Genomic DNA, 24,400 nt, shown 5'->3' on the forward strand with positions numbered 1-24,400 from the left:
AAATCACAGTCCTCTTGCATGCAAGGCAGATGTCCTACCTCTAAGCCATCGCTGCGTCACCCCTGTGAAGTACCTGTTTGTGAACGCGAAAGTATCTTGATCCCATTTGAATGTTTCCAAAAGCCTTTAGCTTTCACCAAGGCTGAACACCTGCATGTCAACACATATTATGCTCTTGCCAACATAGATGGCAAAGGCCAGAACAAAGCCGCCTGGAGATGCAATTAAAAAATTCTTGAGACCAACAGGATTCCGTTTCGGAGGAACTCATTGCCATGCAGAACACCTTCCTGAAAACGAAATCTATTTGTCAACGGACACCTCACAAGATCAGGGTAGCTCCAAGCAGGCATTTCTGAATAAGTTGATGATTGGCTTTATTAGAAACAGCACGTCTTCTTTTTCTGGTAGTGACACCTTGTCATCAAAGTGAACATAGCTCCCGAGCTCAAAAAACCTGTTTTGAGTCGTCGCCTGTGCAGTCAAATAGACTCGAAACATTCAAGACCAGTAAAGTCTCGCTACTGTAGTACTTAGGATTCCTATGACATGTAGATGCCTACAGATATCGAGTTGCTTTGAACCTGCTTGACGTGAATTCTGTCTTGCCTGGATGGAATTGAGGTGTATGAAAGGTGCATTTCTCCCGCAAACGTTCAGGAAAGTGTGAAAAACAGTGGTGCGCCCAGGCCCTGGCGTCCCAGACTGCTCAGCACTTCCTCTATTCATTAAGCCAGGAAATCTGATTGGAAGGAAAAAGCGGACGAAAGCGCACAGTTCCGATACTACTGTCCAGAGGTGGCCTTGTAATTCACTTCTTGAGCATTTAGAAAGACAAAAATGCATAAATTCTGCTCCTCCACCCAAGTGCAGTCTTTCCCGTTCGTGCCGGTCATCTGTGTTGTCCAGCCTGTCCTCACTTTCGTGCAGAAGAGCATGGATCTATTCATCAGTCAAGTACATAACTGTAATCTATGAAGTGAGATGATTTGCAGATTGCTGAAGTCTCTTTGAAGCCAGTAATGCACTAGCTGTGTGCAATCTGAAGTGACGAGAGTTTCAACAAAGTGTCTGATACAGGCTCATTAAGTTGACTTGTATTTGCATGATTCTTTCATGAAATTGCGCAAAGCTTGGCATGCTCAAGCCTTGTGGTCGCTTCATGCAGCTGGCTTTAACAGCTTATTCTGAATTAACTTTTTCTGCAAACAGTGGCGTACGGCTAGGTCTGGAGATGTGTAGCACATTTCATACTCCTTTATTCGTTGGTCATTGTTGCTTCAGGGAGGTCTAGCATTGCGTCTGCATGCTCGTATTTCCTCCACTTTATTGTCTCTGCGGTTTAAGGATGGCTCTCACTACCATTTGTACCCAATGTGATGTATCATCTGACAAGCCACCAGGAAGACAGACACGGCATGGCTCTCAATTTGCAAGTTATGGTGAAACATAAGCAGCATTGCATTTCCAGAAGTGAGTTTGTAGCATATTAATTCACTGGTAAACGGCTGTCCACACACTACAGTATTCCCGCTCTCTGTCACGCCAGGGTACAACCTGCTTACGCACGGTCCAGAGGAAAGATGCTGCATGACGCTGCATGATGCTGCATATGCTGCACTCTGCAGGAACCAACGCAGTGTGCTGCATGACCCATCACACTGCATAATGTACACAATGTTGAAGCTGCTGGAGTGATCTTAAGTAACTACACACACTGGTTCAGCTGGTGGCAGGTACAGGAGCCCAGCCTTCTCCCTTGGTGGGTCTCGCGGCACAGGACTGGTTTCTGTAGTGCCAGGATTGAGAAAGTGGATGGCACAAAGGCAGCGGGAATGGTGGTGGGGAGATTTTTAATAGCGGGAATGTCATGTAGAAATATGGTCTTGTTTGCAGGCCTGTCATAGTGGCTTGTCATATGGTGCAAAGTTGGTGGCACATTTCTAATGAAACCTTCTTTGTGACACCTTTCTATCACATACTTCAATACCTTTTCAACATAACCTGGAGAGAAAGGCATCAAACTGTGTATTGTTCAAGTGTAAGAAAGCAATGTACAAATATCTGTAGAGGTTTGTATAATTCTGACCAAATCGCAGGAAAGTCAATAAAACATGCTTTTTTATTGAACCACAGACTTGAGGTAAGTCCTTGGGTGTTACTACAAGTCTAGTAAGTAGCCCAAGTGCCAAAAATATAATTCCATAAAAAGTGCTTTTTTGAGCACAATGTTACTGTGTATGCGTTGTTATACATTGTTTGCTTACTGTACGTAGGCTTCTTTTGTAGCACAGAAACTGAGAGGTGCCTTCTTGCTTTAGAAGTTCTTACAGCTTCCACATGGTATTTTCCTTGAAGTGCATGATGGCCAAGTGAATCCTGAATGAAGAGAAGTGATGTCATTTGCTTGCATCCCATGTATCAAAGCTTATCATAATTACTCGCACAATAAACAAGTTCCTTCCCAAAAAGCCTCGCACTTAGGCGGGGCGCATTCATTACATCGGGCAAAATACTCAGAAAAAAATCTGAAGTAATAACGGTACAAAAAGTAGCATACCAACTGTTGTTCTCGTTCTTCAAGATAGCTATAGCGACGTTCACCATCTGACACCCGAGCTGCTACGAAAGCCAACTTTTTGACAATTTGACACCCTTGAGGCAACGTGGTGGGCAAGAGCAAAAGAAAAGAGTAGCTATGAACGCAGAAAGAAGGCGGCCTGGGCAATTGAGAATGAGACAGTACTAAAAGAACCGGCTGAGATCGCATTATAATCATAGTACTTTTTATTTTAAATTCCTCCCTGATGAAATATTCGTGTAGGTACTGTAGGCTGGTGGAATAAAAATTTCACATGATAAGACTTACCTCCTAAACAAAGCAAAAACGAACTCTTCAACATCTTAAACCCGCACACATATCACGTGCATCAGCCTGTAACTCGATCCGAAGAAAGCACAACTGGCACCATGCAGCAGGAAAGCCCACCACAACAAGATGCTAAAATCATTAATAAGGCACAATCATTAATATGGCAGATTGAACAGTGATATCATTTGTAACCAGGCATAGTTTTGATTGTTTTTCGAATTCCTCACACAACATTCTCATTGGCTGCTTGTCCTGTAGGGTGAGGTATAGTTATCTTGACATCCGAAATGGCACTTTATAATTAGAGCTTCCAGAGGCTTTGGGTTTTAGGGATAGTGAAAGCAAGATTAACACATCAGCATAGAGAAGACAAGAATACTTGTGGTGTAAAAGCAGAATGGAGAAATTGCATGAACCATCACATGAAAGAAATAAAAAATAAACAGAATAGGATTCAAGGTAAAAAATAGATAAAGCAGCCACTTTAATTACTAGGCCAGGTATCATGCACGACCAGCTTGATCCAAAGGTCAAAGGGGACGCCAAAAGTTATCCACCCCTTTACAAAGTAAGCATTAGCACCTAAATCATTATCACAAGGTTCTTTCGGCATTCAAAAAACTGAGTTTGTTAGCATTCACTATCAACAGCTGACAGCATGTTGAAAGGAGTGCATTTAATATGTGAGGGACTGTAAATTTTGACAACCACAGAATGAACACAGCATATACTTTGCCTGCATCCTTTCTTCTTAGAAAGCACTCGCCTTGGGAGCAAACTACACCAGCAGTCTGTGGAATGACTTCAATGAAAATGTCTGGACATCAGAAGACACCTGACCAAGGACAGCCCAGTTTCCTTCGGTTGCTGGAAAGCCATTGGATTTTGAAGAAATAGCGTGTGGGAGTGAAGCCCAATGATCATTTCATTACTACAGCCTAGGGTTTAATGTCAACCAGGCTTTGAGTAAAGAGATATGTTTTGCAGAGTCCCTCACATACTGAGCAATGAGTCCCCATTTCTTCGGCCCATAGCAGTTATACCAGCACAGGTGGTTGATTTTTTCTATCTGCCCTTCAATGACGGGGGTACTTTTGAATACAATCTCAGTTTTTTTTCATGAAGCCTAGAACGTGAAACTCGTCATGCTTGATAAGCCTACCACAGGTCTCCAGCAGCAATAACAGGGTGTCTTGCCTTTGACAATGTGCCATATGTGAAACAACCACAGGTCAAGTTACGGAATGCTTACATTACAAAATACAAAATTACGGAAGGCCCAAGTCAATCGAATAAACCATGTAGTTATTTTTCCCAGAAACCACAAATAGACCTTTCCACTGCATCAGGAGTTTATTGTGGCTACTCGGCAAAAGGATGAGGGCTTGTCAACCCTTAAATGCCGCTTCTTGCTGTTCCTGTCATAACACCTCTTCTGAGACTGTTGGGCACAAAACAAATTTTGAATGTGCCGGTCTCACAGTTTGCTCGAGACATTCTCTTAGATTCAGAACATAACAATATGTCGTCTTCGCGTCTTCTCCCAGCTCTTCCCTAGACCAGAGCTCTCCGAGGACTGCGAGCGCTCCTCGCTCATGTCGTCCAAATATCAACTTAAATGGAGAAAACCCCAGACTTGCCTGCGGTGCCTCTCTATATGCGAACAAAAGCGGAGCAATGTAATGATCCCATGTTTTGGGCTGCTCCTGACTGAGCTTCGGCAGCATCTGCTTGAGTGTGCTGTTAAATTTCTCCACCATCCCACTGCACATTGGAGCCATGGCATCTGGATAGCGCATGGCAAAATCGACTAGAGTGAGAACATATCTATTCCCTTTCACCGATGTGGGCGACAGCGGACCGACAATATCGACTGCGACCCGATCATATGGAGTGTCGATAAGAGGCATGCGTCCCAACGGAGCTTTTCCTACTTTGCCTTTTGGGCACGTCTTTTGGCAGGTGTCGCACGACCTGACATACCTCTTAATCTCCTCTTGCACTCCCGGCCAATATAATACTTCCAGAACTCGATCTGTAGTCTTCTTAATGCCCTGATGCCCTGCGAACGGGCTATCGTGGGCAAGGCTTGACACTTGCGATCTGCAAGACTACTGCCGCCAACAAGGAACACCGTAGATGTCGAGCCGGTGAGAGCTGAGTCAGGAACTAGGGCTCTCCGCACAACCACCGTATTGCTCCCTGTGTCCCGTAAAACATGCACGGTACGATTTTTTTCAGGCATTTGTGCTGCACTCGAGTTGATCAAATCAGAGCTAACACATAAGGATGTGATCACTACCGTCAGCTGCTGAAAGGGCGACATCAGTCACAGTGGGGTCTCGTTGACTGTACATAAGGTTGCAGGTCACAGTGTTATGCATGTTTGTGTGCACTTGGATTCATAAATTCTTACGTAAGGACTTTTTTTCTAACTGCATGGCCAAATTGAAACACATTTCAACCAGCAGACCAACGGGCATGAGCAGGCAAGAATGAAGAATTTACAAGCAAGGTGCGACGCTAATAGTTCCCTGCTCATGTATGCCCACATGGTGGAGTTCTGTTTCTTCGTGTCCTGTGTGCGGGAAGGGAGGATAATGGACAAGGTGACCGCATTAGAAAGCGACAAAAATTGTTTAGCACAATTCATACTGAGGCAGTCAATTATGAAAAATTTCAACTCAGGGTAACATAACTTAAAGCAAGTAGCAGCAAACATAGTCTAGCTTTTTTCACCTTTCATTTTACAGCACGTAGGAGAGCTTACATCTGAGACAAATGATGTAAAAATGAATTCTTGCTTTCCAGCAAAGCATCATTTGCAAACTGCTAGGTGCTGAATTGCATATGAAGTAAATGTCTACATCTGTAGCTCACATGTGATGCATTGCACGTCTGCATACATGCATGTTGCACTGAACATTTTCTATGTTTTTGTCATTTCAAAGATATGGATTTGGTTCAGGAGGGAAACCAGATGCTGGCAGAATGAGGCTTCCTTCATGATGTAGGCAGCAGCTTTTAGAAATGAAGGTAACGTACTCCAAGAACATGTTACCATTCAGAATCATTACTGAGAGGGCAGTTGGCGATTTCAAAAAGTGCAAGATGCTGTAAAGAATGCAAAGGCTGGTCTAATGGCCACTGGGTCCATAAGGATATACAGTAACAATTATGCTATAAAACTGATAGTTTTAAAAGGCCAAGGAACAGACTGTGTCCGTAGACATTCCGGACTTTTTGATATCACCAATGTCTTAGGAATGCTTTAACAATGTCTTTATCACACATTATGCTGCAGTGCCAACTCCAAAACTAAACCCAGATGGGAATGCCTTTGGCTGAACTTAGTCAAAGGAAGTTGTAAAATATGCTGAAATCAACTTGGATCAAGCTTCTTGGCGTCCTAGAAAAGCCCATGCAAAATCTTGTATGCTCTACCATACTATTTATAATTTACTGTTCTTTAGACGTCCTGCATTAAACTCATTTATTACATGACAAAAAATTTACTGCAAAAGTTTTTGCAAGAAAAACACAGCAACAACACAACAAGAAAAGATTTCCATTAGCAGCTGAAAAAACTTGCTCCTTTTGCGGTTCAGCAATAAAGCTGCCAATGTCAAGAGCTAGTTCTGCTTTTGGCTGCAGTCTGTCTTGTCCTTGTACCTGACTTTGTGTTTGTTGCGGTGCCTCTAGCAAAGCTGAGCAGCAGGCTTTGATGCTTTGATTTGAGGTTTTCATTAGGAAAAACACAAAGCAAGCTCATCTTTTGCTTAGCTGTTAAGTGTTATTATTTAACTAGGTTACTGTGAATATTTTGCACACAATGCATTTACACATTTCTGTACATCTGCATTAACAGCCGAGGTGTCGAGCAGTGAGGATACCTATCCCTACATGGGTTGGTGGTTCTCTTTCGAATAGGCTCCCAGCACAAAGCACTTGACAGCAAAATGGCTACACGGTCTCCTCTTCCTTGATGGGAAGCAACATTGATATTACATTCTGAATCTACTGAAGATTTCAAGAGACCCCATAAAACAAAGCATTTATTTTAGTACTTTCTTTTTTATCTACACAATGTAGGAACCAGCATTAGGAAATAGAGGACAGGAATTCTTAACATTCAGAGCTGCAACAGATATATATGGCATGCAATGTCCCGCTCCATCATGCAGGCTCTACAATGCATTGCAGTGCATATTTATGTTTGGTTAATTCTGTGCGTGTGCGTGAGTGAGGTTCTTACACATGCACGAAAGCCTCAGTAAGTGGACATTGGCAAAGTTGCTGTGTCACTTGCCTATCGAGGCCCTGGACACACATTAGTAGAGATTTTCAGCCACATAGTCTCGGTGCATGCTTGCTAACGCATAATTCGTGCAAGCAGAAAGAAATCAGTAGCACTGAAAATGCAACATATTTGTTATGCAGCTGCATTTTTCCGTCACAGCCGAATTGAAATTTAGTAGGGGAGAGTTGTTTAGCATGGAAGTTTCTGCAGTAATTATGCCATAAGCCACAGCAAATATTGAACAAAAACAGTTCTGACAGGGACATGTACCGACAAAAAAAGCAGGCTGTGCGCCTAGGAAAGGATGTGAAGCTGGTAAGTACACAAACTTTCTAGAGGAAGAACTCGACGTGCCACATGTGCCAATTTTAGCACGGCAAGTAAAACGCGGTGTACCTTGCTTGCAGGCAAAGGCAGCTCATGTGATACCACACGGCAAGAAACCTCTGCAACTCCGATGCTGTGCACATGAAAGTTTTGCAAATACTAGAAAATTTGCAAAAAATTTTAAATTGTGCAGTACGTTCCAACGCAACAAGTCTGTGAGGGACGCTGTAGTGAAGGGCTCAAGATTAATTTGAGCCACCAAAGAGAATCTCATATTTCACAGCACACTCGTGCCTCTCGCGCTTCGCCTTCATCGAAACGCACGGCCACGGTACTGAACCCGAGTCATCGGCTAAGTCGGCGAGCGCTCTTACCACTGAACCGGCGCAACAGGTGTTGAAAAAGTATCAAAATTCTTCTAAGGATTTGCATGATATAAGCTCTCTTCACAGCCATTCTCCTACAAAAAGTCGCACATAATGTTGGGCTTTTCACAGCTTGTGTTTCTCAGTGCATCCTTTTGGTTGCATCATCATCGGACACACTTCTCGGCCACGTCGAATTTCCTGCCCGCCGCACGCTCGCCGTGTTCGACAGCAAACTCTCAGCCATGTAGCTATTAAGGTGCTTGCCTTATCGTGCTAAAACTGCAACGCTCGGCGACAGCCACGAAAGCCACAACGACGGTGAACTACCACGCTACCACAACTCCCGTGCCTTTGACAGCCGCAAAAGGGTGGAGCTGGTGATACTGATGTTGATATGGATAGCGGGAGTTGGCATCGAAGGAAAAAGTTGATGATGATAAGCCGCCGCCTCGGGCGCCATCCGTGGGTGGCACCTGAAAACTCCTGTGCGCATGCGTTGCCTCCGCAATCGAGTGCGCCGTTGCTCGCAGCCAGAGCTGATCGCGGAGGCCACAGCGTGTGCATTTCGAAGGCTATTCTTGCGTGGGTCGTGTGGAAAGTTTGGGTGCGGCCCTTACCCGGATATTATTTTTCAGTAATAATTCCTTGGTGAAGACGGGGTGCAGCCCTTACAAGAGTTTATACGGTATATAGCACCTATGAAGGCAGTCCTACGTCATTATAGCATGTACTTGAACTGATAACAGATCAGCTATCACAGGCATCTTTTTTGTTTCGTTTTTCCCGAAACATGGCCGCTGCAGCCAGGGTTTGATCCTGCAGCCTTGGACTCAGCAGCCAGATGGCATAACCATGAAATCACAGTGACAGGTACTTCAGCACATGCTCATGTATACAGTATTCATTTCCCATCTCAAAGATACAGATGGAGGGGATTGTAGAAAGAACTGCACCTGGGAAGTTTGACAAGTCTACACTCCTATAGCATGTATGGTTCATACAATTTTAAAACCAAAAACAAAACACCAATGAAACAGGAAAGAATACCTGAAACAGTAAGATTTACATATTGTCACGGTGTGGGTGACAAGACGAGAGACCCGGCAAGAGAGGGCTTGGCAGTACGTCGTTCGGTGGGGGAGACGGCGAACTTTAACGTCCTTCAATCCGAGCGCCACCAGCGTCAACGTCTTTTTGCTTCAGCGCCACCTGGCAATATAAATAAAATTAAGCCGCGTTATTTAAATACAGAGTACAGAGCTCTTGGTGCAAGCAGGAAAACAAATCAAAATTCATGAGAATATACATATTAAAGGGGCTCTGAAACACTGTCTGAGGAGGGTACATCAACTCGCTCAATCACTACATTTTCTCATCATGAACTCATGAGCCAAATAACACACTTCTACATGCAACAGAGAACCCACAAATGCACTCAAAAATTGGCAAGTCCTTTCATGCTCGCATGCTCCTCTGTTCAGAGATGGCCACTGGTTAGATTTTCAACCATCGTGCAGCTACCATGGTCGTGGCCAGTCAGCAGCGTCGCTCTGGCAGTTCAGGAAGCTCTGCCTCCTGGGGAATTCCCGTACGAGGACAGCCGACCTATGAGTGTGCAAAAAGTGACGAGAGGCGAGCAAAAAGCACGAAGACGCTGAAATTCAAATTTTGACCACAGATAACTTTTCTTCTACAAAATGCATTTGAGAAATTCCTGCTGGATGATATTTATGAAGCAGCGTCTTTCAACATCCGAGGAATACTGCATCTTTCTGAGAACTTCTTTAAGGAAAGATGGAAGAGTGTAATGAAGCATCATGACGATACAGTCCACACACCTGCCAAAAGTGGTGTTAAACAATGCCATGCTTGTATGTCGCTCTCCGCAGCTGGCTCCCCTTGTCAAGCCTGTCCTCCACTGACTTCAACATCGCACCCAATGGTTCTAGCGGCTGTGGTGTAAGAAACAGTGGATGATCTACTGGTTGCTGTGCTGAGGCACTTGCTGCCCTAACGCTTGGGTGGTTTGGGAGCTCGTCGCACTGGCAGCCGCCTGGTTTGGGTCTTGGCCGTGGCCAGAATCTTTAAATCCAAGTTCACCTGCGTAGCTGCAATGATTTTCAACACTCACTGCCATATTCAGACATGCAATTCTCACCTAATTTACTTGGTCATCTACTTACCAAAACATCGACGCTGTTTTGTGAAGGAAGACGTTTCAGGCTCTTGTTCTGCAGTCTGTGTTGTGACGTCACGCATTTTAGGAAAGCACGTGCACTTCCGAACAGGCTCCTAGAGAAAAGCAGATGTATTTACATGAAGTCTGACAGTTCATGGTTTATTGAATAGTTTGGAATCAGCGAAGAGGTACAACACTTGCGGTGGGAGTGCTGCCGCCACTTTCTTACATGCAAATGCTCCCGAGATGCTCTTGCAGTGCATGCAGAGCAATAACATTCCTGTAGCTGACCTTATAGCCTACAATCTAGCCGAAAACAAGCAGTACCCACAGCAAACATTTTGAACATGCCCTGCTCACTGTATGGCACATGTCAACCATATATGGAAGCAAGGAAGCTCGAGCATAGACATTTCGAATGGTGCGCCTTGTGGCCGCCAAACCACATCAACTTCACTGCTTTCCTTCTTGCTATGAAACAGCTATCAGTGACACAAACAATAAAAAGAATTTTTTGGTTGGATGTTAAGTGCATATCGTGGTAATAATGGTAATGAGTAGAGCCAGGACTTATCAAGCAACAGATGAAAATAGTTTCATAATAAAAGGCTAATATACAACTCACAACATAGGCAGAAACTTACTGGAGTTCCTATCTGGCTGACTGATACCTCGGTAGCTGCACTGTTTTCTGGAAAAGTCTGTGGTTGGGCTTGACTCTGTAAGGAAGTCATGAACTCTTACCTGCAGCAGCTTACAAAAATAGTTCATTCTAGTGAGCAAGCACTATTCCGATAGGTCAACCCCGAGCAAGATCTTGGGATATCTGTATGCTTGTGGTGTTTGTGGCTATCTGGCAAGTGGGAGTAATAAATAAAAATAAATCAAATAAATATCCGCGAATAGGATTCGAACCCGCGGCGGCGCAAACACATCAGTTTAGCAGGCCACTGCGCGAATGCACTAGGTTACCGCCGCACCTGAACATGCTTTGTGTTAAACTCAACACGCTCTCACACTCTGCACTGCACATTTTCTTCATCCACTAATACGACTATCAAACAAATATTCGCACTTTGAGCTATGGGTCGGTAGTGGCAGAGAAATGTGCACTGCATGCGTTGGCATGGACAGCACTGTGGCAGAAACATGGCACTACAGCATAGGCCACCGGCGAACATTGGGTAAATTGGCATTGACAACGAAAAAGTTCAAGATGCACATAACTGGCCCCCTGGGTCAGTGGAAGCCTCAATCGCACTTTCAGGTATGTGGCGGTGGTAATAATGGTAATGAGTGGAGCCAGGACTTATCAAGCAATAGATGAAAACAGTTTTGTATTAAAAGGCTAATATACAACTCACAACATATGCAGCAACTTACTGGAGTTCCTGTCTGGCTGATTGATGCCCCGGTAGCTGCACTGTTTTCTGGAAAAGTCTGTGGCTGGGCTTGACTCTGTAAGGAAGTCATGAACTCTTACTTGCAGCACCTTAAAAGCCTGGCTGCTGCACAGGCTTTGAGACGCAAATAAGCACAAGGTGTTTTGTGCTGCAACTGGCTCCTTCATGCTTTCTGCATGAACATGACATCTCCAAATCTGCAGTCCTTTCACGAGGCAAGGATCACAAATTGCTACTGATTGTATCAGTGTGTGTTCGGTGTGAGAAAAAAGTTCTGGGGTGCGAGAACGTCGGCCCCTTAAAATTAAAAGCAGAGAAGAGCGCGAGCGTTAGCCTGTTTCCAGACGTTACATGATTACATTATCAGCTACTCTGCAACCCTTGACAAATGTGCACAAATCACTATATTCACCCATTTCATTCGTTAGTGCATAGGTGAGAGCTTTTTAGCAATCCATAAGAGTGCAGTGGTAGGCTAGTTGGTACAACATTCTGTAAACACAGAAAAGAAGCCCATCGTATGAGCAAGCTTCTTTTCCGTGTTCTGTCTTTTGCGCAGTTTTTATGCTCACAGCTTGTCAGTCACGTAGCTCGAGGAAGACATGGTTCTTTAGCTAGAGGTGAGCACAAAATTTTTTCTTTACTTTTAAATTTTTTGCGTTGGGTCAACTTATCTTGAGGTGTTAATGTTGCATCGCCTCTATATGTTACTTTTTCACTGCTTAAATACAGGTTGCAGAAACATTGATTTCTTCCGTCAATCGGCACCTGGATACGGAATCATGCAACAAAGCACACTATGCATGGCTCAATTGGTGACTCCACCACATTGGCCTCAGGATGCTGTTCCTGGGCCTCAGCTCACCACTTTTCGCTGCATAGTGTCACACTCTGCGTTGGCGTCGTGTGAAAGCTTCATGCTTGGCACTGTACCCAAAGAAAACTGATGGGAGCCCAGCTGGGATTTGTCTCCTCGAGCTACACATGTGGTCACCATTTCAATGCAAACAATCAGGTTATCAGTGACACTTGCCTTGTTTCACCATTATCCCATACTCGACAGTCGAAATTGGGAATTTACTTGTTATGATGCACACCACATACTCGATGGTAGCGGTTCTCACAGTCAAAGTTACCATGTTTAATGCACGCCACACGCAAGCTCTATCACTGTGTTCAGCGTGCCTTAGCTTGCACATATTAGGAAAAAGTTTGTATTCGTCAGGTGCTTCCTACCGTGGCTACCACTGTGCATGGACCACTCAAATATCGCACACGCTGCCAAACTAACCCTTTTGTGGACTTCCCCAGGAATGCAGGACTCATGAAGAAGACGATTACTGCAAGTTCGACTTAAAGCTGCAAGGAAGCAACATCTGTCCTTGCGGCTAATGGACAATGCAAAGAGCCAGAGCCTGAGATTTCTTGGGACGAAGCTCCATGACCTACTTTAGCTTATCATCAACCTCTTTTTATGCCACACGGCAAGTCTTATAATAAAAAAAAATCAAGAGGTAGGGTTTTGGTTTGGTTTATGGGGGTTTAACGTCCAAAAGCAACTCTGGCTATGAGGGATGCCGTAGTGAAAGGCTCCAGAAATTTCGCCTAGTTCAAACAAGTAGACGTGCAAAGCATGTGTTTAGATTGATTGGCTCACGGTTTTGCTTTGCTGGGTCATCAGCACATTTAGCGACAATATTAGTTTGAAAGAAGTATTAGTTCATGAGGACAACGATGTGCAATGTACGACGCGAGAGCGTGTTGCAGTGTAATATGAGACATGGTCAGCTGTGGCGATAGCATAGTGCTCTCATGCAGTGGCTGGCGAAGCTGATCTGTTCACGCCACCCTACGTTCAGATCCAAGTCACGGCAATATTTACTTCCCTTATTTATGGTCTGGCCAAGGTCACCCTCAAGGTCAAGCTTCACACAAAGCCAGTGAGCCAGTTTTACCTCATGAACTAGTGCTTTTGCACTAAAACGATGCAGAATTTGTTTGCATGCCAGTGCTTCCCCAGCGGCGTATTTTTCGCGCCTGGACATGAATGTGTCGTGAGAGAGAAAGCACTGAAACGAGGAGGAGAGGACGCTGCCTGGTTGGCTGCACGATTCTCACGGTCAGCTGTTACATGCAGCGGGCAGCATCCCCTTTCCCAACTCCCGCCTTTCCTTTTCCCCACACTCCCGCGTAAAGAAGTTTGAGTAGCCCGCGGCTGCTTTGGACTTTTTTATGCGAGTAGCTTGTTTCTCTCCGTGAATTATGGCGGCATCATCGCTGCCATTCGAATGCGAGTTGGACAGTGAGAAATGCGTCGAGAACGTGAGTTGTTTCCGTGCGGCTCTGAACACCAATGGAGACACGTACGAGTGGCTCCCCAGCTACGGTGTAGCGACAAGAACCTCGTAGATCGTTGACTGAGAAGTTGCAAAGCCTAAAAGGTATGTGAAATTTTGCATTTTATTCACCTTTATTCACCCATGCACGATGTATTATTCGAAACAGCGGTACTCTAGGCATAATTGTATGTCCTCTGTGCGGGTTCAGAGGCCGCCCGTGGAAGAAGTTCATAGCCACGCGGCGCTGAAGCCAAACGTATTTTGCTTGACGTATCAGTTATTCACGCGATTCAGGGTGCTGTGTGAAAGTTCCGAAGCCTGCCATGGAAGAATTACGTAATTGTGGACTGTGACAAATTGCAATTTTCAGCTTTTTGCTAGGCTGGCTTCACCGCATGGCAGTAGTGTGATGCAGATAATTACGCATTAATTACATCCGAGGCCACCTGTGCAAGTGCATAGCCGCGCGGCGCTGAGGCCGAACGTAGTTTGCCTGACGTATCAAAGTTATTCACGCGCTTCAAGGTGCTGTGTGCAATATCTGAAGCCTGCCATGGAATAATTACATAATTGTGGACTGTGACAGATTCCAATTGTCAGCTTTTTGCTAGGCTGGCTTCACCGCATGGCAGTAGTATAGTGCAGAGAATTACGCAATAATTACATAATTGCTACTAGTGTCTTTCTAATGTAAAATAGACTAAAGCAAAAAGATGAGTGTTATTCTGAGATGGAAAATCGCTTGCATTTCTTTTAGAACTGCGTAATTGTGGACTGTGATAGATTCCAATTTTCAGTTTCGCAAGGCTGGCTTCACCGCAGGGCAGCAATGTCGTACAGAGAATTACGCAATATTTGCACTATTGTTACTAGTGGCTCTCTAATATGAAATAAGCTTACGCAAAAATATGAGTGCCATTCTAAGAAAAATAATTTGCATTTGTTTTTTACTAGGATCGCATTCCACAACAAGTGGAAATGCTAGAACTCAAACAGGAATAAAATTACTGGCCAAACAGCCACCAACTGTCCAGCCTTTGTGGACATCAAAATAAAAAATATTACTAGGGACACTAAGAAGCAGGATACATTCCTGAAGAGGGCTACGCCGTTGCATGCCATTGTAAAGGTCAGGGATGAACACAATCATGCGCTAGACTGTGCTGATGCATTACGTCTCCTGCGCACCACAGCCGACGCTTGAGCTGTGTTCCATAGCTATTTTCATGATGGCCTCACACCAACACTGGCCATAGCTATGCACCAGCAGGAGCTAGAAGCTGACGCAGCCGAAAAGCTTGCCAGTGGTGTCGTGAACCCAAGTGCAGGCACTGTTTATTACTGGTTCCGGCTGTGGCAGGATCATCATTACGCGCGCGCAGTGGACCCTGTCAGCAAACTTTCAGAGAAAGCGTCATGCCATCTTGACAAGGGTAAGCCACATTATATCTGAGCAGTGTAGTTTCTTTTCTTTGAAATTTCTGTGACTTTTTGAAAGGGCTTAACTGCAAAAGGTTTTGGGTGTTTCACTGTTTGCATTTGCACTTATTTGTGTGTGTAATTACTTTTATTTTTGTGGTCTAGGCATTTCATAAATGCCAGAATTACCAACAAGAAAAAAATGTTGTAGCCCGTCACGCTGTCAGCGGGGGTAACCTCTCGGCTAGCCGTGCCGTAGTTTTTCTTTCCCTTAGAGGGACCACCTGATGCTTTAGAGTATATTCATTCAAGCCACAGTGGCCGCCTTTTCGGTGAAAATAGAGCAGGATGAAAAGCCATACGCATGTCTAAATCAGCTTATAGCAACCTCCTCTGGCCTGCATTGCTAAAGCTGTGTGGTTTACAACAAAAATCATATCCATGGTGAATACTTCCTGCATTGTGAAACAGTGAGTATGCTAGAGTGTCTACTTTTCATTATCTGTAATATCGAGATTTAATATCCATACATGCCAACATTACTCTGCCCAGTGATACATTTGCCTCACCCTAAGCCTGAAGCATAGCATTGCAGACATGGGCATGCGGGTGCAACCTACTTGGATGCCATCGGCAGCATGTGGTTGTCTTTTCTTGTGTGTTTTGTCACGTTATGTTATGCAGTTATGCTACATCCAAAAGATAATTATGCTGTCACTAATTTCTCAATACAGTTGACAACATTAAAATAATAAATAGAACGATATTCCCCTATGCTTTCCTGGACTTCATTGAATCTTGTGTATATATTTATGATATCTGGTTTGGCACTCTTGATGCCATAAACAGGCATAATGAGGTTCAACATGCAAAGTGCACGCTAGGAGAGGTACACTTGATAGTAGTAGTGCCATAGCTCGGTTGGTTGAGCACCATCTGCAACACGTGGAGGTCTTGGATTCAGATTCCATTGGCGGTATGTAGGTGCCTTTTCTCCTACTTTGTGTTGAATTATCTGACATCTAACAAATGATTCTGCTGCTCCTAATTTGATGATTAAGAACATGAAATTTATTTTCTGCAATTTCCATTTTGCTTTGACTGCTGGCTACTTTTAAATGTATATCTTAACAAGACCGTTATTTACCTTCATTTCTCTGCTTAATGCCGCTACAAGTAGGAGTCCTATATTGCCTTTTGCAGGGGCCGATGTGAGAACCACGAGGTCAGAGGATGGTGCCTGCTGGGCAGTTCTTGTGGTGATGCAGGTCATGTAGAGGACGCAAGGACTGAGTGCTGCTAAGGAGATAATATTTGTAGACTCTACAGCCTCATGTGATGAGTCACAAAGCAGTCTCGCGGTGGTGCTTACAGCAACTGCAGTTGGTGCAATGCCTCTTGCTGTACTACTAAGTAGTCCTCAGAGCAGCGAGAGCTGCAAAGGTGCATTTGGCCTTCTGAAGCAGAGCTACCCAACCTGCTTTGGCGGTACTTATGTAAGTAAAGAATAATACTCATAAAATTTGAAGTTATCAAATTATAATTACTGCAGTGGATATAAACAAGAGTGGCCCATCACAAGTATTTTGTTCACACCTTCTTCTGTTGTATTCACATCTTTGGTAAGGAGGGGGGGGGGCGGAATGACATTTGGAGTACTTTTGTTCCTAGTGGTCACATGTTAAAGCTGTCATTTACTCACATGCGCATAATTAATAGAATATTTCATAAAATAATCTTACTTCAGACTGCATAACAAAAGTTAGAGTATCAAGGTCATGTCCATACTAATAGAGCGCTATATTCAAGAATAAAAATGATGATATTTATTCATCATCATTTCTGCTGCGATATTTGGCTGCTTGATTTATGGCTTCATAGGAGAGGATAAAAGCACATACAAACATTAGTGTCTCTTAGTTGTCATTGTTGCTCAGTTTCAAAAATGCCGATTCATTACACCATTCAAAGCCCAATTACTTGTCAGTGTTTTTGCCGCATATAAGATGAATGGCTGTTTGCTTCCCAGTCAAGGACAAAAGCAATGGTGTCTTAAGCATGAGCTATGACCACTAAACCTCATACTCTTTCTGCTGGCATAATGAAATATTAGCACCACATTTTCATGCCACCTTTTTAAAAGCTTCACCAATCAAAAATGGATAAGATATCTTACTTTTCCACTTTACCGCTGCGACAATATTTTAGGCATATAGTTTAATAAAATGATGAGGAAGGGCATCTAGGCAGTCAAATTCAATTTTTACAGAAAGTCTCTGTCTTTTGCACCTCAAACTTCGCAACACAAAAGCCTCAAATGAAAAGCAATGTGGAGACTTCATACTATTTAGAATGAATAATACAGTTGCTTACTTACAGCAACAAAGGTGCAAAATATTGCTTCTTATTTTCTGAAGGCACGGCAAGCAATTATGACAGATAATTCGGCAGCTGCGAAAGCTGCTTTGCAAGCAACATGGCCCGAAGGCAAGTAGCTCCTTTGCCACTTGCAAGCCGAGTGGCACTGGCTACATGCATCACACGACACCAGCAGGGATGACAAGCGAGATTTGATGACTACATTTCATAAGATTAATGCAAATGAAGAATGCATTACTTTTAGTTCTGTCAATTTCTCCTAGAAAATGTGGCTGTCGGATATTGCATTACATCTGCTAAGACAGCAAAAAATAATTGGTCAGTGATTTAACACCGCATGAGTGATGCAAAATGCTGGTAATGCGACGAGACAAGCTGTTTGAATTCTTACAATAAAATAACATCAAATGTCGGACTTGTAATGTTAAGTAACAAATATCAAAGGAATGTGCATGAATGGCTCAGAGGGCCCAGTGAGGGTACTTCGGTGGGTGCTGTCAAAGTAACACATGACTGCATCATGGGAGCTTCAAAGAGCACAAGTTCGTGCCAATGATCCCTCTGAAATAGCATGAAATAGCTGCACATTTTATCTGCAACACTGTAGCATTTTAGGCTTCTGGAACACTACACATGGCGAGTTTTTCTTTCCCTTCAACACAGACTTTTTTTTTTTCAATACCCAGAAAAGAAACATTTCTATGGTCTGTGCAAGTGGATTGCAATGCAATATAAACATGATGTCAATCACAGAGTGCAGTTAAAAGAAATAAGAATTCGGGTCATACTTTTTGGTTTGCTAAGGCATAGAGAGATGGTGGTATTGTAGAATTAATGGCTATCAACACTGAAGGCAAGGCAAATTCTTAAATTTCTGGCAGTGGCATTGTGGTTCATGATATCAAAGATGAAGTTAAGTATGCTATATGTGCTCAAATCAATGACAGATCTGCAACAGAAGTAGTATAGTATCAGTTCTTGGCATGGGCGCGGGGTTTAAAAGCATAAGAATGAAGCAGGTATTCTAGGGCACTGGGCCAGTGTCTCATTTCTTTGTGCCACTAGAGGCAAATCATGATTTCATTAAATTAAATGAGCATGCTTTCACAATCATGTGCACCTTAATGATTGTGAATGCCAGCAAAACATGCTGCAAATGTTGGGAATATTTTGGCTTTTTTCATGCACCAAAGGAGCAGTACCAAAGAACACCATTTTCTCAGTCACGTGCCCTTCTTGCACATGTCACTATGATGTGAAATTATTGTAAAGTATGCTCAGTTGTTACCACCGCCCTCTGTTCATACTTCACTGAGGAGGGTTACAACTATCAGCAGCTACCGTACCAACAAACAAGCCTAGCTGCCCCAATGCAATTTTAAAAGAGAGGAAATTGGCATACTACATCCAAGTAATGAAACAGTTGCACTGAAGATATGATGGCTAGCATGTGATAGTTGTATAAACAACAAGTTTTAAATTTCTACCTTACAAGGGTAATCCATCAAATCCCTACTACATTTGGGATAGGCAGAGCTCGTAAACAATGGAAGTGCGGTAATGAATGGATTATTTGAGCACAGTACCACATAAACTGAAATATGTAACAAGAAGGTAGCAAACATTCTGCAACTTTTTCATCGTTCTGCCAAAAGTTTGGGCTGGGAGGTCTGGCCTATAATCAAGGTTGACTTGTCAAGCATTGTGTTCTGTTATGTAGTCATAAAATAATGATTATCTGCATTCATTACAAATGCAAACTTCATGCCTATTTAGTTTACCCTCACAGCTTACAAGAAGCATTGTGGAGAGGAGGGGCAACAATGCACAAAATTGGTCAAAAGTCACGAAGATGCATAGATGAGAAGAAAAATGTATATCGTGGGACTGGATGTGCTGAAGTGACACATGGGCTACAAGGGGCGCTGCAGTGGAGGCCTCCACATTATTTCACATCGCCTGGGAGTTCTTTGATGTGCACTGACATCATATATATACACATGGATGTTTTTGTATTTCACCTCCATCGAAAAACAGTCACTGCGGCTAAGATCAAGTCTGCGAGCTTGGGTTTGACAGCCAAAGCCACTGGGTTGGCGAGCGAAGAGGCAAGTCAAAAACGCCAAGTATAATACAAGGCATGCTGCAAGTAAAATTCAAAGAAAACAATAACTACATGCTCACAGAAACCACCAGAGCAATAAAATTCAATGCATACTGAACTGAATAATAGGTAGTGTGTCCAGAGATAGTGGCTAATGTGTCTGGCAAGCAGTTTCAAGTACGGAATGTCTCTGACAGAAATAACTGTATATGCGTCATAGGTACATCAACTTTCTGAGGATGATGAACATTATATAAATGCAAGTGCCATGAGTGATCAGAGGTACCCTTAGGTGGTTTTAATAGAGTGAAATCCTTTGAAAAGATCGATATTACGAAAAACCTGAGAAAAATGCGCATAGTGACAAACCATGTTTAGAGTTGCATATTTGTAATGTTTCTGCTATGTTGCTAATTACACACATTAAAGTAATTGACTCTATGTGTTCACTCCAGCTTTAGTTAGTGAAAATCTGCTTGCAAAGCTTTTAGAAAGAGGATTCTAAACAGGGTTGGACGCAGTATATATAGCTGTCTTTGTTTTGAGCAACGTTGATGTGAACAATCATGTTTTTAATAGCAAGCATGTGGTGCTATGTTATGTAGTTAACATGAGTTTTCCAACAAAGGTTATTAGTAGCATAGGTATTAAAGTATTTACATTCTAGAATGGGGCCATGCTGGCTATTGTTAATACAAAATTGTCATGCGGTGGTGGCAAGAAGGAGAGAGGTGAAAGAAAGCTTTGGCGGAAAACTGCTGATTAGGCAAACTTGTGCCCACAAATAGATAATGAATCAATAGCTGTAATGGCAACAAGTGTGCACAACATAGATTGAAAATGCCTGCTGTTTTCAGTCTTGTGCCGTTTGAAGGTAACAGTGAGCTTTGGATGTAAAGCGCCCAAAACACTCACACAATCTTAGACGATGCAAAAAATGCAACGTACGATCATTCACATATCAGACAGTTAAGTCACATCTCCTTTAGCATAAAAGGGGGCAAACAAACACAGAATATGAGAATGGAAACACCACTTTGGTGAAATATTTGGGACAAGGTGATAGTCCGTGGAAAATTGTCATTGCTACATGTTTAGCGCCCTGATATTGAGTAGCGTCAGAAATGTTAGTGACCTTGCAATATCAGAAGCATAAGTCACTGATGACAGAGAGACGGATCACTCAATATAAATCTTTATGCACAAATAGTGCCATTACAGGAGGGAAATATTGGTGTGCATGCAACATGTGTTTTATAATCTCCTTTGCAGATTACGTGTGCATCAACTGTTAATGACCTGAATGCTGCCACAGTGGAAATGGAGGGCAAGTCCCATAAGGGGTACGTAGGGCATGTTCTTGGCTTCCTGGAGCGGAAGGCAGAATGGGTACTTCTGTATCGCTCTGGTATGCTCACAAGGGGCCACAACATCAATAATTTTACTGAAGCATACATACGGGTCCTTAAGGATGTGGTTCTGAGCAGGCATAAAGCATTTAATGTTGTCGCCCTTGTTGACCTTATCACGAGCTTATGGGAAGGTCACCTTCAAAAGAGGCTGCTGAAGCACGCTTACAGCCGTGCACCAAGCCACAAGCTCCTCTATGACAACATCCTCGAAAGGATGCCTGAAAATGCTGCTGCAAGCATCCGTACCCTTGGCAGCAATCTGAAGTTCCCAGCTGTAAAGAAGATGGCAAAATCTATGAAGTGTGGCAGGATGTTGGCACTCGCACCTGCTGAGCTGGCCAGCAGGGGGCGTTCTGCAAGCACCAGGCACTCGTTCACAGCACCTATAGGGGAGGATTTCCCAATGCCCCTACACTTAGCACTCAAGACCGCCACCAGCTCGCATGGCTCACCCTAGGTGGCAAGCGTCAAAATCCTGCCATTTTCCGTGACTTCCGTGAGTCTGCATGGGACCAGCCAGGGAGCAGCTCAGACGAGCCAGGCAGTGAACCTGTCCAGCCACAGTCACAAACCTTGGTGCAAGATGCTACAAGCTTGCCCCAAGACACAATGTAAATTGAGGAGCACCTTGCTGTTGCAGGGCCAAGTTCCAATTATGAATGCTGTGAGGTCTCGGGCACATTTTTTTTGTGCATTACAATATATTACTTTCAACTCTGGCTGCATGGCAGGTACTTAAAGCAGTATGCAGGGTTCTGATTTAAGAGGAGCTGAAACCTTTTTCTATCCTTAACTGGACTCACAGTAACCAACCCTCTCACTATGCTACTACACTGATTTCAGCAATTAACAGAGCTTTCAAATGCAGCATTAGTCACAGAGTAGAAGTGTATTGTGAAACTTTCCTCACAACCAGAGTGCACAGCTATTTCAGTATTTCTTGCTTCTTATTGGAAATTTTTTGTGGTACCACGTCTCAAAGGCATGTTGAATAATTCAGCAAGTCCAAAAAACAGCTTTATTTGCAAAAATGATCGATAAACAGCTCACATCTCTGTGTCTGAGCATTGAACATTTATGTACTTGATGTATGTAATATAACTTTCATGACATGAGCATCATTAGTAGTGCCAAGTATATGAGGATGCAGGTTTATTGCAAGGTATACTCCAGCTTATCATAACCCTTCCACGCTCTCACTTGATGCAGTGCAGTGATGTTCTTTTTCACAATCCATCATGTTGGCCCCTTGCGAACTTCCACAGTGCAATTTGCTTCGTAAATTAGAGTGCCCATATCGAAATAACCTAAACACATGGCCTTTATAACCAAGGGCAGCTGTAAACAATAAGATGAAAGGACAAAAAGTACAGAAAAGTGAGTGGGGTGCTAGAGGTACATTGCAAAAGTCATTACAGTTGGTACTTTAGTGCCTCACTTCACAGATCTCTGAGTAATTTTGGATTTTTCACAGGATGTTGCTGAGGTACTCAAAAGCATCACAGAGTAGTGGTGGCGGCAATACAATTTGGCCGCAGATAACCCATTTTATCTCACCCTGCTCCAAAGAGGCCTGGCACTGTTGAAGAGAGTGCGCACGGAGCCTCAAGTAGTTGCGATATATCTTGTTCAACAGCAGCAAAAGCAAGTTCACTGAGGCGCGGTCGCATCATCAAGGTGCAACCTATCGGACTAGCAAGGCGCCGTCCAGGTGTCACACGAGGCACAGCCAGAGTTGTTCATGCCAGTCGGCCTTTGAAAGCAGCTGGCAGCAGGAAAACGAAACGCCTTCACAGCTTGCATCTGAGTGTCAAGGATGCAGTTCCCCATGCAAAACTGCATGGAGCTGAACACTGAACAAAACGGTGCTTTGTGCAACAGCCACTTGAATTGGGTTTGTTGGGCTAATTGTGGTGTAAATCACAAAAAAAACAGTGCAAAATACGGAGACAAAAGAGAAACAAACACAACAGGACAAGCGACAACTTACAACTGAATTTTGTTTCGCATAAAACGTGCCTTTTTGTAAGCCAACACGCCGTAACAACCGTGACAAAAGAGGTCCCGACAAATGGTGAACTCTAGTTCTTGGATCTTAGGATACGGTTTCTTAGAGATGACTTGTGTTGGATGTATTGTCCGCGTTCAACGAAACGTTTGCTCCCTTTTGACAGTGCTCATTCGAAGCTCGTGAAGAGAGCGATTGTTTCAAACTCCTTACAAGCGGCTTTGACCAAATCATGCCCCCATATGGCCTCGTCAAGTTTCAGCGCTCAAGTTCAGTGGTTAAAAGAAGCAGGATACCCTTCTTGTGTCATTTCTTCCGTGTGTGAAGCCATTCTGCAGAAGTTGAAGCAAGGTCCTCAAAGCAGAAATCTGGTTTCGTGCAGCCACGTGGCTGTAATACCGTACATCCACAAGGTTTTGCACAAACTTAATAAAGTAGCAGGCAGACACAATGTTCAGGTCGTATTCTCAACCCTATGCACACTTTCTAGGCTTTGCGCCATGAATAACCGAGAAAAACAACCAGCTTGTACTGTGAAACATCCAAATAAGTTCACACAGTGCAGAACTCGGGTTGTTTATCAGATTCCCTTAAGCTGAGGGCTCATCTACATTGGCCAAACAGGTCGATGTTTCAATGAGCGTGCCAGTGAGCACTGCCGAAATCTGCGAAATAATGAAGGAAGCTTCCCAGTGGATCACTGCAAAGCTTGCAGGAATTGCCATCCTGAGTTAGAGAAAACATCTTCTTGAGGAGTGGAAAGGACAGATTAGAAAGAGAGGTGGTAGAAGCCTATTATATCAGGAAAGAAGGGAGCAGATGCGTCAGCATGCCATCCAATACGCTTAGCAATGAGGAGTTCACTTTGCTAGAAGGATTTTTGTAGGTTTATCGTTTTGTCATGCACTCCCTTCGGCATTTGGTGCTATTCTTTCTGACAAAGTGCCGTTGTTTGCACGGATTGCTGTTCACATTTTATGCCTTTGACGCAGACTGGTCCGAGCCTCTTTTTCACTTTTTTTCCATGTTCTTGTTAGTCATCAAATATCACTAATATGGTTGCTGGTTGACCGGTTCTGGTTGCTAAAGGTTTTTGCACTCATCACGCCTTTCACCGTCTTTCTTACCTTTGACGCGGCTTTGGTCTTAAATCTTCATTCTGCACTTTTTTCCACATTTCTTGTTGGTCATCTGGTATCGCTCCTCATGCGGTTGTACTGTTTTCGGTTGTTAAGGGTTTGCGTGGTCATAATCGTTTGATTGTCATACTTGTGTAGAGCTGTTTGTTAT

General features: G+C 43.6%; 1 protein-coding gene across 4 annotated transcripts in view; it reads right to left on the reverse strand.

Annotated features, from left to right (window-relative positions):
* Positions 1-1,957: 1,957 nt before the first annotated feature.
* Positions 1,958-24,400, reverse strand: part of LOC144111369 (uncharacterized) — a 66,187-nt gene continuing 43,744 nt past the window's right edge. Inside the window, exons 1-7 of one of the 4 annotated variants that reach the window (XR_013310033.1) lie at positions 16,355-16,689; positions 11,430-11,504; positions 10,691-10,765; positions 10,051-10,159; positions 9,706-9,975; positions 8,915-9,076; positions 1,958-2,379 (exon numbers count right to left, since the gene is read on the reverse strand). Coding sequence is in view for 1 of the 4 variants with exons in the window: in XM_077644649.1 (XP_077500775.1) it covers positions 9,878-9,975; positions 10,051-10,159; positions 10,691-10,765; positions 11,430-11,504 (357 nt within the window). In the remaining 3 variants the exon portion in view is untranslated. The other 3 variants (XR_013310031.1, XR_013310032.1, XM_077644649.1) reach the window with 3 other exon arrangements.

Source organism: Amblyomma americanum, chromosome 11 (assembly GCF_052857255.1).
Source record: "Amblyomma americanum isolate KBUSLIRL-KWMA chromosome 11, ASM5285725v1, whole genome shotgun sequence".
Taxonomy (NCBI): domain Eukaryota; kingdom Metazoa; phylum Arthropoda; class Arachnida; order Ixodida; family Ixodidae; genus Amblyomma; species Amblyomma americanum.